The sequence below is a fragment of the Vipera ursinii genome, assembly GCF_947247035.1.
Source record: "Vipera ursinii genome assembly, chromosome: 3".
In the NCBI taxonomy this organism is placed as follows: domain Eukaryota; kingdom Metazoa; phylum Chordata; class Lepidosauria; order Squamata; family Viperidae; genus Vipera; species Vipera ursinii.
Genome location: NC_139516.1, coordinates 35143388 through 35156942, shown reverse-complemented (window position 1 = coordinate 35156942; position 13555 = coordinate 35143388). Strand labels below are relative to the sequence as shown.

Here is a 13555-nt window from a genome sequence, read left to right as displayed (position 1 = left end):
GCCCAAACCTGGTGGGACTATTTAAAACCAACAAATCTGGCAAGAATGATTTTGGAAGGCTGTTCTGAAGTATAGGTTTACGTGAATGATGAGTATCCAGCCACATTGATTCAATTTATGTGCAGCAATTGTGTGATTTAACTTAACAAACCATTTAAACCATTACTTGAGTTTCTATCAAGGTCAATCCCCAATAATGGAATAACACAGAAATTATGTCCAAACAAACAACTATCAGGCATTAGAATGGCATCTATAATAAGCCATGATGACTTATGGGTCATGGCATACTTGTGTCATAATGTCTAATGCAAGTTTGTTTGTGTTATTATTTGTTGCTTTGCACCCCATCCATCCCTAGCACCTGTAAATCATTAATTCTTCTGCTGGTGATTTCATACTTTGCGAAGACTACAAAGTTTCATGTACGGCCAATCTATAGCCCTAAACAACTATTATTCAGTGGTTCATTTATTTTCTAAACATAGAGATAATATTTAGTTTTATTAGTAAAATATGATTACATGGTCACATTGGGATTTCCTGCCAACTGGTTATTGCAACTTTAATATAACTATATTACATTGGTTCTCACATTTTCAATCCATTTTGCCATATATATGAATATATACTTGTGGACTTGCTGAAAGTTACATGAATAGTGGTTTTTTTTTACTTTTATGTTTAGCTCCCTTGTATTATTGGCTTTTCTTAAACAATCTGTTGTGCATATAACAACCGAAGCCACAACCCACAAGCTTTCATAACTAACCTTAGCCTTTAATTTACAAAAAATGTATAATTTGTACAATGAAAATAGCCATTATAAAAGTAGTTGTTTCTGCTGCAACATTCTGTTCAGTTCCTTCCCAATGCATGATACTTTCTTGTTCCAAAATCTGTGCATATTATTTGCAAACTCTTTTACATGGTTTGGAAATAGTAATACTCCTTTAACATAGATACTTTATTGGCTAAAATACCCCTTCTTCCTGTCTCAAGATGATTAATATATTTGGAAGAGAAAATGCAAAACTTCTCCAACCAAACTTCAATAATATACACAGTTACAATTCCCAATTGTCTTTATTTGGTCTTTACCTCTTGTTGGAATTTCTTTGCTCTTAAAGTAATAAGTTCATACTTATACATTATTTCAACATTATTAAATTAATGTCCCACTTTTTAATAGAGACAAAGTAAAAAAAAGTCAAGATGATGTTCTGGACTACTCAGTTAAAGCCATGCCCCTTTGAACAAGGGATATGGCATTGACAAAGAGCAAGACTTCTATCATGTGGTTCCAATTGCCATCTTGACTTCCCTCCATGGATATTCCTGATACCAGTGAAAAGGCTTGGTACCCAAGTAGCTATTCACTACATCTCAGCATGGAAGGGTATCTTTTAACAAAACTGCAGCATTGATAATACACAATCATGGTTCCATTACATAGGTGTAAATTATTTTGAAATATTCTAGGAAATACCTTTCAGGTGATATTGAGATAAATGTGCTAAAGCTGTATGTATAGCACAAACAAGTTACTGTTGGTAAATATACCTTGAAAAGTTATAAACTCAATTAAAGTGACTTCTGATTAAACAAATTGAGAACCTGGTTATTAAAAATATCAATAAAGCATTGTCATGTTATAAAAAAGACTGACAGAAGAAAAGGCACAACCACTGATGCCCAGAAAAGCAAACAAAAAAACCAACCCAGAACAAAACAAAATACCTGGGGCAATACGTTTCAAAAAAATAATTTTAATGTTACTGCAGTGATGTAATTTACTTCTATTATGTTAGTGAAATATGATAACTAATATGCTGACAACTCCAAGTTGTACATCACCTTCCCAGACCCAATGGGAAAATCAGAATTTCTAACCCGGTGCCTGACACTGTCAGGTTCTGAAAAGGGAAAAGGGAAAACAGAACGACTGTTATTTCAGGAGTCTTCTGATCCTAGAATTGTATCATTTTTCATTAGTTTTAGGGTTGGGCCTCTCCAGAGAGAACAGGTTACAGTTTGAGAGTCTTCCTGGACACAGAACTCCTGGTAGAAGCTGGGGCCAGGAGGGTGTGTGCATCCAAGGACTAGTATGCCATATGCAATCTTACCTGGAAAAGAATGCATGGAGGTTGGTCACTCATGCCCATCTCCCAATTAGATTATTCTAATTTAGTCTACATGGAACTGCCCTTGGAAGACATCAAGGACCTTCAATTGGTTCTGAATGTGTGGGCCAGTCACATTACTATACTGCCAATTTACATTGCTACAGTGAATTTAAAATGCTAGCCACTACCTATAAAGTTTTATAAGGCTCAGGACCTCAGTGCCTAAGAGACTTCCTTTCCCAGATAGAATCTGATTATGTGATCCAGATACCCAGAGGACATTTACTAGGGACTACAAGAGGGGATGGTGGTATTCCTCTCCTATTGAACAGCCTGCACTCTATGGGAAGAATGACCCATAACAGAGTGAGCGCCTGTTACTCGTCCCAGCTTCTGCCAACCTAGCAGTTCGAAAGCACGTAAAAATGCAAGTAGAAAAATAGGGACCACAACGGTGGGAAGGTAACAGGGTTCCGTGCGCCTTTGGCGTCTAATCATGCCGGCCACATGACCACGGAGACATCCTCGGACAAGCACTGGCTCTTCGGCTTTGAAACGGAGATGAGCACCGGCCCCTAGAGTCGGAAACGACTAGCATGCATGTGCGAGGGAACCTTTACCTTTACCTTTACAAGAGGGGATGGTGGTATTCCTCTCCTATTGAACAGCCTGCACTCTATGGGAAGAATGACCCCATTATCTTGGCCAATGCTTTTCCAGAAAGCCTTTGGGTCCCACTGTAGACAAGAGGAGCCTGTACAGTTATTTATTTGTTACATATTCATATTAATCTTTACCTTTAATATTCTGTTGTAACGTACTATTTACTCTTGTCCTTTTAATTTCCACAAACCACCTACATTCAAAGGGTTTTAGGTGGCATCAATAAATAAAAAATGCAAATGATATAAATTGATGCAAATGGCACAAATGACTTATATTCAGATTTAACAGACATTCAGATTTAATGGAGATTACATATGCCCAGACGGTTGCTTATACTGAAGGTTTATCTTATTTATTTTTCTTTTCTGCTTTGCAAATGTGAGCATATAATGGTTAATTCAAAGCCATTCCTCTCCAATAAATATGTTAATCTCTTTAAGAAATCCTTTGTATGCATGCTTAACCATAAACAAAGTTTACTGTATTAGTCTTTGACTGTGATCCATCTTCTCTGGCATTTTCCAAGAAATCCAGCAATTTTCAGTTTCTATATGATTCACTATAAATTAATCAGTTGTTCCTCTTTAACTAGGGTCTCCCCCATGCCCATGCCCATCCCTGCATGCTCATGCAATTTAAGGCAGAATTTCTACACTCATATATATATTTTTACATTATCTCACAAACCACAGAAATTGGCAGTCTTCCAGAATTTAGGGACTACTTCAGAACACTATTTGTGGCTGGATGAAGCAAGGCCAAAAAAACAAAGGAAGAAATATAATCACCCTGAGACAATCAAGACATAGAGTAAAAATGCATTTTTAGATATAGGTCATGTTTAAAATAATACTTGTTCCAATAGATACAAATGCCAAGCCTAATGTTTATACACATAAATTTAAACAATTCCTCTGTCATATGACTCAGCCTGAGAAATGAACTAATGAACTCAGTTCAAAGCAGAAACAGAACCTGGGAAGGGGAACTGGAGTGTCAGCAGTGTTCAGACTGCTTTAGCAAGGGATCTACATATGGGACATCAGCTAGCAGAGTTAATTCAAACCGTTAGTGGTGAATTCCATTCTTCTGACTTACTAACATGAATTGTTAGCTTGCTTCCCTTTTTACTTTTCCTCTTGGGGCATTTTGGTCAAGAGACATAACAAGTTTCAAAATAAGCTATTATGATGTTGCTTTTGGTTCATGCTATACTCTCTTTGGATTGGGTATGCCATTCAACTCGCCAAGTGTCAAGAGGATATTAATCACAGGTGACTACAGGATTTTCCAAAACAGCAGAGTTCTAACACTACAGATTTCTCACTATGAAAAAGAGAAGTCTAATGTTAAGGTCACGATAGAAATGTAAGTCAAATTTCATCTATCACCGTTAGGTATATATGTGCTTCTTTATCATAAAATTCCCCCTTCCTAGAACAAGATTAAGGATGATCTTATTTTTATCTTCATAAAATTCATTGAGGATGGGAGTGTAATAAGTGATGTCTCAGATCAAATTCATCTTGCCACCCACTGTGTTGCCTAGTTCTCATATTTAAACACCACCTTATTTAACTGAGATTTTCATAACCTTTCTGCTCATTTTCCTAGTACCGTAGTGTTTCCATCCTCCAGTCTTATTGCTGTGACACCAAAGATCCTGTATGAACTGAATAAAGTTTCTTATTATATCCAAACAGAAAAACTATCCTTTTCAACTCTTATTTTCAAAACATGCTCATTTTAGCTTTCATTCAATTCTGTGTCATATACAAATTCAATGAGCATTCCTTCCTTCTCGTTATCCAAGTCATTAACAAAAATGTTAAAGAATTCTGAGCCCAAGATCAAACTGTATGGTCTGAAATATTTTGCTGAGATCCAGATACATTGTATCTACTTTCTCACCAAAATCAAAATATGAGAAAAATAACAAAGTTATCCTTGACAAATCTGTGCTGGTTTAAAGTAATTACTTTTATTGACTTCAAGATGACTGCAGACTGAGAGTTTTATGTTCTGCTTTAGAATCTTCCCATGTAGTTTTTTGTAGTCCCTGTGAATTAAGAGAGGTATTTTACTTCTGGCAGCTTCTTGTTAACAGTTTTGAAACCTACTAGGATGGTATGCTTAGCATGTACCCTAACTATGTAATTTAGATGCTGAGGAACCAGTGAAAAAGTAAGATCAAGAATTGAGGCAAGCTACTGACATAATTAAACAGTTCCTGGTACTATTCATATTGCCATATAACCAATCATATATTCTGACATTTTTCAAGACAAATGTATATATAACTTACAGCAACTTCATTATTGCCAAACACTACATAACATACTGGCTAATTAATGCCAAGGATACATCTGCACAATCTATATTTAGTCCAGGATGTGCCTCAATTCAGGTGATGCAATCTGCAATTTGTCTTCAGTTGTCTTACTGATTTGTTAGCCATTTCTAGTTTTATTTTAAGTACCGTAAATATCCCGGGACATCCCTACTCCAACTTCTTCTACTAGCTTGACATTGTGTATCATTTATGGAACAATTTGCAATAAACCTGAAATTCCCTTTGTTTTACAAAAAAGAGGGTTGGTTATTTTCATAGTTTGCACTGATGATGTATCCCAAAGGAATATATGTTCAGTCAAAACCTAAATCATGGTTTAATGTTACAAGAATATGTTCCTAGGTTCTACATTCTCCCTTTTCTTTTCTCTGGTATGACTGTAAGGACATCAAAATTTTCCAATTTGATTTTACAGTAACCATGTTTAGGATGTTGTCCAAAATATAATTGAAGGTTTATTATATAACTAAATAATCAATTTCATACCCTTGCTCACTTCTACCAAAAATTAACCACAACCTATCCAAATCAGGATGCCATGGCTAGCATATTTTTATCTAAAAGGAAAGTACTGGTTATAATATGTGAGCACCACACAGTACTGAAAGAAAGTAGTACAAAAATGTGGGGTGTATTAAAAGATTAATATTATACTTTCATATCTATCTTTACTTCTATAAATTGAAATGTCCACATCATGTAAGAGCTCGCTTATTTGCATATGCACATCCCTGGGCATTTTCAGGAGAAACATTATTTATAGTTTCTGGCATAAGTAACTATAAGTTGAGGCCATATTTTAAAATATATTAGGTTACTCCATTTCTTATATTTCCAGAAAGTGTATGATGGTGACTTTCACAAAAATCTCCCTACAAAAATAAATAGTGAGGGACTAGAATAAATTACAACTATATTAATCATAGAAAGATCATAGAAAGGGTATTTATGAGCTGTTGTATCATTACAGTAAAATAGGTGCATGATGCGTTGCCTCCTATGATGTGTATAGAAATTGTTCTTGTTAATATAATAATAATAACAATCTGAGAAAAGTGTGAACAAAGATTTGCAGATGATGTCAAATAATGTAAAGTATTTGATTAAGAAGCATATTGTAAAGTCTTCCAAAACTCTTGTGGCTTTACAGGGATGAACAATAAAATGAATAAATAAATAAATAAATAAAATGAAATTTTAAATTAAATTCTTAGCTAGATGTGCCAATTAAGATGCCATAAATTAAGATAAATATCCAAACACTGTTGGGTACAGCATAGTTTTTAATTGCTTACCAAAACACCAAGGATAGCTTACCAGATTCTAGGTAAGCTATAGATACAAAGCAGAATAAAATGAATGTTTTTAAAGGAATACAATACTATCTAGTGGGTGTCATAAATATATTTAAACATTGAGAAAGACAAAAAGAGGAATAGAAGTGCATAGAAAAGTAACGCTTTTTAAAAGAAAAAGAAAAGTTCATATCAGACCTCCGATTTAGACAAAAGATTCCTGAGAAGGAATCAATAAATATGTAATACAAGTGAATTGAAACAGAAATTAAGAGATTCTCTATTGTTCTAATAAGCAGATCAGGTACAAATTCACTTCTCAATAAAAATAGTGGTAGGGAAGAAATTTGTCTGGGTTGCAACTGTTTGCCATACACATGTCCTATATATGACAAAATGAAGTTTAACAGAAACAAATGTAAAGTTCTCCATCTAAAGAAAAGAATGTAAATATACACTTACAAAATGTACAGTTCAACAACTATACATTTACCATGGCTAGGCAATAATATGTATGAAAGAAAAGTTGGAATTATATTTAATCACAAGTTGTGATGTGCTTGCCAAAAAGACAAACACAATTTCAGGCTGCATCAGTAGAAGTATAATTTTCAAATCATATAAAGTAATGTTTCTGTTCTTCTGCACTGGTCACACCCAAACTCAAGATTTCACATGTTAAATTAGAGAACTCAGAACTAATATAAAGAAGTGATACAAAGACAAAAGGGAATTAGAAATGTTTCTACAAGAAAAGATTATGTAACTAGCATATTTAGCCTTGAGAAGACAAGACTGAATTGTTATGCAACAAAAATCTCTCCATATACCTGAAGTGGTGTGACCCTGAAGAAAAACATGACCTGTTGTATATTCTCCCAGAATAAAGGCATGGAATAATAGTCTTAAGACCTGTTTAAACTGTCATTCCTAACAAGTCATTTTGGAAGATAGTGAATTCTCCTATCCTGGACAGGCTCAAGGTTGACTCAGCCTTCCATCCTTCCGAGGTAGATAAAATGAGGACCCAGATTGTTGGGGGCAATTAAGCTGACTTTGTAATAATGCCGCTTGGGGTGTGTGTGAAAGCCCTAATAAGCAGGCATATACATAGAATGAAGGACACACACACACACAGACACAGACACAGACACAGACACAGACACACACACACACACACACACACACACACACACACACACACATATATATATATATATATATATATATATATATATATATATATATATATATATATATATATATATATATATATACCAGTAATTGGGTTTTCCATTTCCTTTTCTCTTCTTAAGAATCATTCTACATTTGACACAGGATATATATTTATTTCCACAGAATGTACTTAATTCTTGGCCTGGAAGAAGACATACCAAAGATGCAAACGAAATGTCCTATGAGGGAAGAGCTTGACGAAAGTGGAAAACAAGCATTTAATTTCAAAATATAAAATCAATTCCTAAACAATTTGCTTTATCCATACTCTATCTAATAGAGGCTAATAACTATTATGATAAACCCTCCAATTTTATTTCATATTTTGGAAGTATTTTCCTCCCTCATTTAAGAAACTGCAAACCAAATTGTTATATGCAAAGTGCTACAGGCAACATAAAGAGGCACAATGCAAAAAGTTCATATTGTCTAGATTCTGTAGACTTGTAATTTTCAAATAAGTTATTTCTCTTATTTATTCAGTGGCTCTATCAACAGCTTCTTCTTCTGACACAAATCTTATTTTTCATCTTACAGCCTGTTATGTGGTATTTTTTCTCAGTTCTACCAGTGCTCAATAATTTTGGTTGAAATCCTTTAGCTCTGTGATAGTTCTGCAACATTACCCATCTTTACTAACATTCTTGAATATTCAATGTTGTTTTATACACAGTTTTTTCTACATAAAAATGATTCAGAAGCACTTGGACTGCCATTATTGAGTTCAGATCATCTTCAAATATAACAGAATACATCCATTGTATTCATTGTTTTTCTACATAACGGTCTTTGTTTAGAACAACATAAGCTATGCCTTGCTGGATCAAACTCCTGGCCCATTTAATCCAGCAGTCTATTCTCACAGGAGCCAACAAGCTGCACAAGGAAAGCCAACAGTTTCTCAGCAGATGGCCTTCAGAGGCAATCATACTGTCATCAAGGCTAATTAGCCACCGATTCCCATGACTTCCATGAATTGGTCCAACCATTTTTTTGAATCCAGCCAAACTGATAGCCATATCACATAGTAGCAAATTGAAAAACCAGCCATCCCTTCCATACTCACTGAAATGCAAGACTAGAAAGTGCTACTTAGGCCATCATCCAATAGCCTTCTTAGTATAAAAAAGGTAAAGGTTCCCCCGTACATGTGTGCTAGTCGTTTCTTAGTATAGGTAAAGGTTCCCCCGCACATGCGTGCTAGTCGTTTCCGACTCTAGGGGCCAGTGCTCATCTCTGTTTCAAAGCCGAAGAGCCAGCGCTTGTCCAAGGACGTCTCCGTGGTCATGTGGCCGGCATGACTAGACGCCAAAGGCGCATGGAACGCTGTTACCTTCCCACAGTAGCGGTCCCTATTTTTCTACTTGCATTTTTACGTGCTTTCGAACTGCTAGGTTGGCAGAAGTATTCTTAGTATACTTCATCTTAAAGCATACCTGACAAAAGGCTGTGTATCATCTGCTTAACACATCCAGTAAAGACAAATATACCATCACTCTGTTACTGACTCCTTCATTAAGGTAGCAAAACTGATAGACATTATTCCTAACATTCAGTTAGAAGTTGCCTTCCAGTAACTTAAATCCATTATTTCACTTTTTTATTATTATCCCTTATTTATTACTTATAAGTAATTCAAGGTAGCAAATATATATAATAATCATTCCTCCTCCTCTTTTCCCCACAACATTGTGAGATGGGTTAGGCTGAGAGAGAATGACTCACAGTCTCCTTAAGCACTACACCTTACTCTCCTTACTCTGGAATGAGAAAAAATGGATTTTGACTACCAAGCTAACTGTCTCTGAACTACCTATTCTGAAGCAGTAGCACTCCAGAGTTTCCAGTAGATTTGTCCTAATCTTAATGGATTTGAAAGATTGACCCCAGGACTTTTTCCATGCAACATATGTACTAGGCTACCAAAATAGGACTCTTTCTATGCAGTGCTTACCTAACAACACTTCTTTTATTTCATCTTTTATTATTCTGTTTTCAGAAACAGTCTCTGCCAAAATGCTAGTGTCCCAGACACATCTTTTTTCACATTATAACATTCCCTAAGATAAGAATCCTAAATCTGTGTTTTTCTGTTATTCTAGCAATTGTTGTTTCAACTTTCATAGCTTGCTCTTAATTCCAGGCTCCTTTCTCATATAGCTATTTCTAGTTGGGCTACTGCAGTCTTATTTTCTCCTAGTTCTGGCCCTAGTCTATTACCCAAAATTCTAATGCTATCAATACCACAAATCATGTTCTTTGAATAGTTCAAGTAGTAGCAACAGTTGCTAGTCAACCCAAAGGGTGTGGTAGTTTTTTAAGATACAGACAGCACATGACCCAGGAGAATGCAGACAGACAATCCTAAATTTCTTACACCACATGCTTATTGAAAACTAAGCCTTATCAAGTATGCAGGATTGCAGTTTAAGAGCGCCAATCCCAGTATTTTAGGCATCCTCCCAAATGTCCTGCTCCTAAATGTAGATGTTCCCGTTTGAATTCTCTCCTCTCTGCATACAGATCAGTTAGACAACAGTATTTATGCGGCGGGGAAGAGAGAATTTTGTATTCCTTAGTGATGGATCACTATGAGCCAAGCCGTTGCATAGAAACCAAACTGTTGGTACTTAGGCAGTACTGCTATTTATTCTCTCTAAGCTAAGCGAACAACGTTTACAAAGCAGCCATTCCTGGGCGGATGTCTCAGAGAAATTCCAGGTGTGGAAAGTAGCAATAGCAGCAGCACTGTTCCTTTGCAGATCACCCTAGTAACCAAACAAGAGTCCATTCTTCGCAGTCTGTTCAAGGATGCATCAGCCCATCCCTCCCTCGCTAGAGCCCTGTACCCCCACTTTCAATTGCAGCTGGTGTTTATTTATTTATTTATTTATTTAGTTATATTTATTGTTGAAGATGCTGGTGTTGAAGATGCTGGTGTTGAAGATGCTGGTGACCACTCCCCTCTGCCACCAGCCTCAATCAGAAAGCAGCAAGGATTTACAGTATGTCCAAGCACATCTGCTAAAACCATGGGTGCACATTTGTCTATAGGAAATTGCAAAAACAGCCTACTGCATCTCACAATTTGTGCTTTTCCAGCTTTGGGAATGGCTGCTCATACAGCAGTCACAGTAGCAGTACTTCTCTGTCCCTCCCCACAGGCATCTGTTCGTACCCATAAACTGCCTGCAGAACGATTAGAACGCTGCCATGACATAACTGCAAACACAGAAAAGGATCCTTTCTACTATCATTCCCCAGCTGAACAAATGGGGAGCCATCCATTTTAGCATGGGTTCTCACATGCCCCTGCAGACCAATCCTTCTCTAGTCAAGTATACCTGATTCTGCTAAACTATGGTTCTAGATTTGCCCCATTTTTACCATTTTCCTTTGCTTGTTCCCCCTGCTCTGCTTAATTGCCTGAAATAGGAACCACATTTCTGTCCCTTATCTTCCCCTTGACTTGTCTGAACCATGAAAAAAAAATCAAAATATTTTCTATTCTTTATGGCCATTTTAGCTACCCATTTTACATTTTTGCCTGAAAACCAAAAACATTCAGCCCAACCAGGTCAATTAGGTCAGGTTAGAAATGATTCTACTTTCCCCTGGAAAAAAGAGCAAGCATACACTCTCTAGGAACAAAACAGGAATGAATGCATAATGAAGATGGCAGGAAACCGGCCAAGAGTGCTGACAGCTGGAAAATGACCAAACTGAAATGGCATACTCAGGATATCCCTTTCTCTGGAGTGTTACTTGCTCTTTCTAAGCCTCAAAGTCCCCTGCTCTCTAAAAGACTCAATGCCATCAGACACCAAACAGCTTCGGTTTCCACAGAGAGGACCCAATCAATGGGGAGTCACATCCGAAGCCCTGCAGACTCCCCACACAGGCTGTTTTCCGAAGGAGCGATGACTCCCGCTCAAAAGCCCCAACAACCTTCACCAGCAAGGCGGATCCACGGGAAGGAAGGGGACGGGTTGACTCACCGAGCATCTGGCTGAAGAGCAGCTGCTCCAGGTCGCCCAGCACGGTGACTACCAGTTCGGGATCCACCTTCAGGAAAGCCTTCTCCTCCGGCGGTGCCCCTTTCCCGGACGGCTGAGTGGCCGTTTGTGGCGGCGGCGGCGGCGGCTTCTGCTGCGCCGCTTTGCCCTTGTTGGAAAGGATCTCGTCGTCCGACTTGGGGTCGTCGCCACTGCCCGCCTCGGGGGCTTTGCTGAGCGGTTTGACTTCGGCGTAAGGCCCCCGCGGGATCCGGCTGGGTTTACCCAGGTTGGAAGGCAGCGGCGCCAGCGGCGGTTTGTTGCCGATGGCCGGGGCCAACTTAGCCTGAAAGAGCGAGTGCTCGGACCGGGAGAGGTTCTTGGACATGAGCGTGGGCGCCTGCTTGCCGCTTTTGAGGCTGCGGCCCCCGAAACCTTTGGCCGCCTTGGCCATGTCGTCGCTCCATTTGGGCTCGTAGAGCTGCATCTTCTTCTCGCTGTCGGTCAGGAAGGAGAGGTTGGTGAGGGACTTCTGCTTGCGCAGGTTGGAAGCCACCGGCAGGCGAGCCTCCACGCTGTCCGACTTGAAGACCTTCAGCTCCGCCGCCCTGGGCGCCACCCCGGCAGGGCCTTTGGGGTTGGCGCGCTTCTGCATCATGGCCTTGCTACCCTCGGACGCCGCCTTCTTGAAGCCCTTCAGCTCCTCTGGCCCTTCCTCGCCGCCGTTCAGCTCCGCGTCCTGCTGCAGACTCCTGACGCGGTTGCTGCCGCCGCCGCCGCTGCTACCGAGCATCTTCTTCCCGCCCGCCGCGAGGAAACCATTTAAAAGCCCAGCTTCTGAAGCACGGAGGGAGAAGAAAGAACGAAAGAAGAGGGGGGGAACGGGAAGGAGGAAGAAAGCGGGTTGGGAGGAAGGCGAAAGAAAGGAAAGACGGGAGGAGGAGGAGGAGGAGGAGGTGGTAGGATAAAACAGAAAAAGAGACACGCTATGAAAGCAGCCGGTGCCACCTTCCCCGCCCCGGCGCGCTCACAGAGGCGCAAGAGCGCACGGCCCCTCCTCTCTCTCTCTCTCTCTCTCTCTCTCTCTCTCTCTCTCTCTCTCTCTTCCAGCGCCGCCGAGGAGAGAGAAAGGGACTAAGGCACACACGCACACACACGCACACACACACCCATACACACACAAAAAGGCCTTTCCTGCCCGCCCGCAAGATGCTCCTGGCTGGCTCGGAAGAGAAAGGGAACGGGGCGGGTGGAGGGGGGGGCGCAATACGCGCGAGAGGCTATTTTTGGTTCTGCGAAAAGGAGGCGTGGGTAATTGTGCGTGAGGGGGTGTGCGCGTGTGTGGGTCCACATAGGAATAAGTACGCGTGCGCGCGCACAAACGAGAGCTAGCTGCCTGCGGTACAAAAGGGCCCGCAGCAAGAGGAGGGGGCTCGGCGAATTGTCCTCGGGCTTACGCCGTCAATGGGACGTCGTCCGAGAAGCGTCCGTGCAAAACAGGCTCGTCGTACCCCGAGGCCATTTAGAGCGTCCTCTGCCTTCTCCTCCTCCACCCCTCAGAGATAGAAACAAGAGGTCAGTCGCAAATGGCCTTTTCCAGAAATGGATCTTAGCGCTTAAAACATGAAGCTCTGTTTAAGGTAACTTAGGCCACCTTCTGAATATCCCTTCGCCTTCCTGGAAACCAACGCCTTTCAATATATTTTGTGGTTCCTGATACACTTATAGGTACATATTTGAATAATGATTTACATGCCTACAAATGCCTTACATGTTATGTATGGAAGGCTCAGTGATGGAGCCAGTTTGGTTTAGTGGTTAGGGCACCAGGCTAGAAAGCAGAAAACAATGAGTGTGAGTCCCCTGTTAGCCACCAAAGCCAGC

The 13555-nt window shown here is 39.7% G+C and overlaps 1 protein-coding gene across 1 annotated transcript in view; it reads right to left on the bottom strand.

Annotated features, from left to right (window-relative positions):
• Window positions 1–13555, bottom strand: part of NAV1 (neuron navigator 1) — a 247801-nt gene that overhangs the window by 156139 nt on the left and 78107 nt on the right. The window contains 1 exon segment of the mRNA XM_083360193.1: window positions 11675–12508. Coding sequence (XP_083216319.1) covers window positions 11675–12508 — 834 coding nt within the window.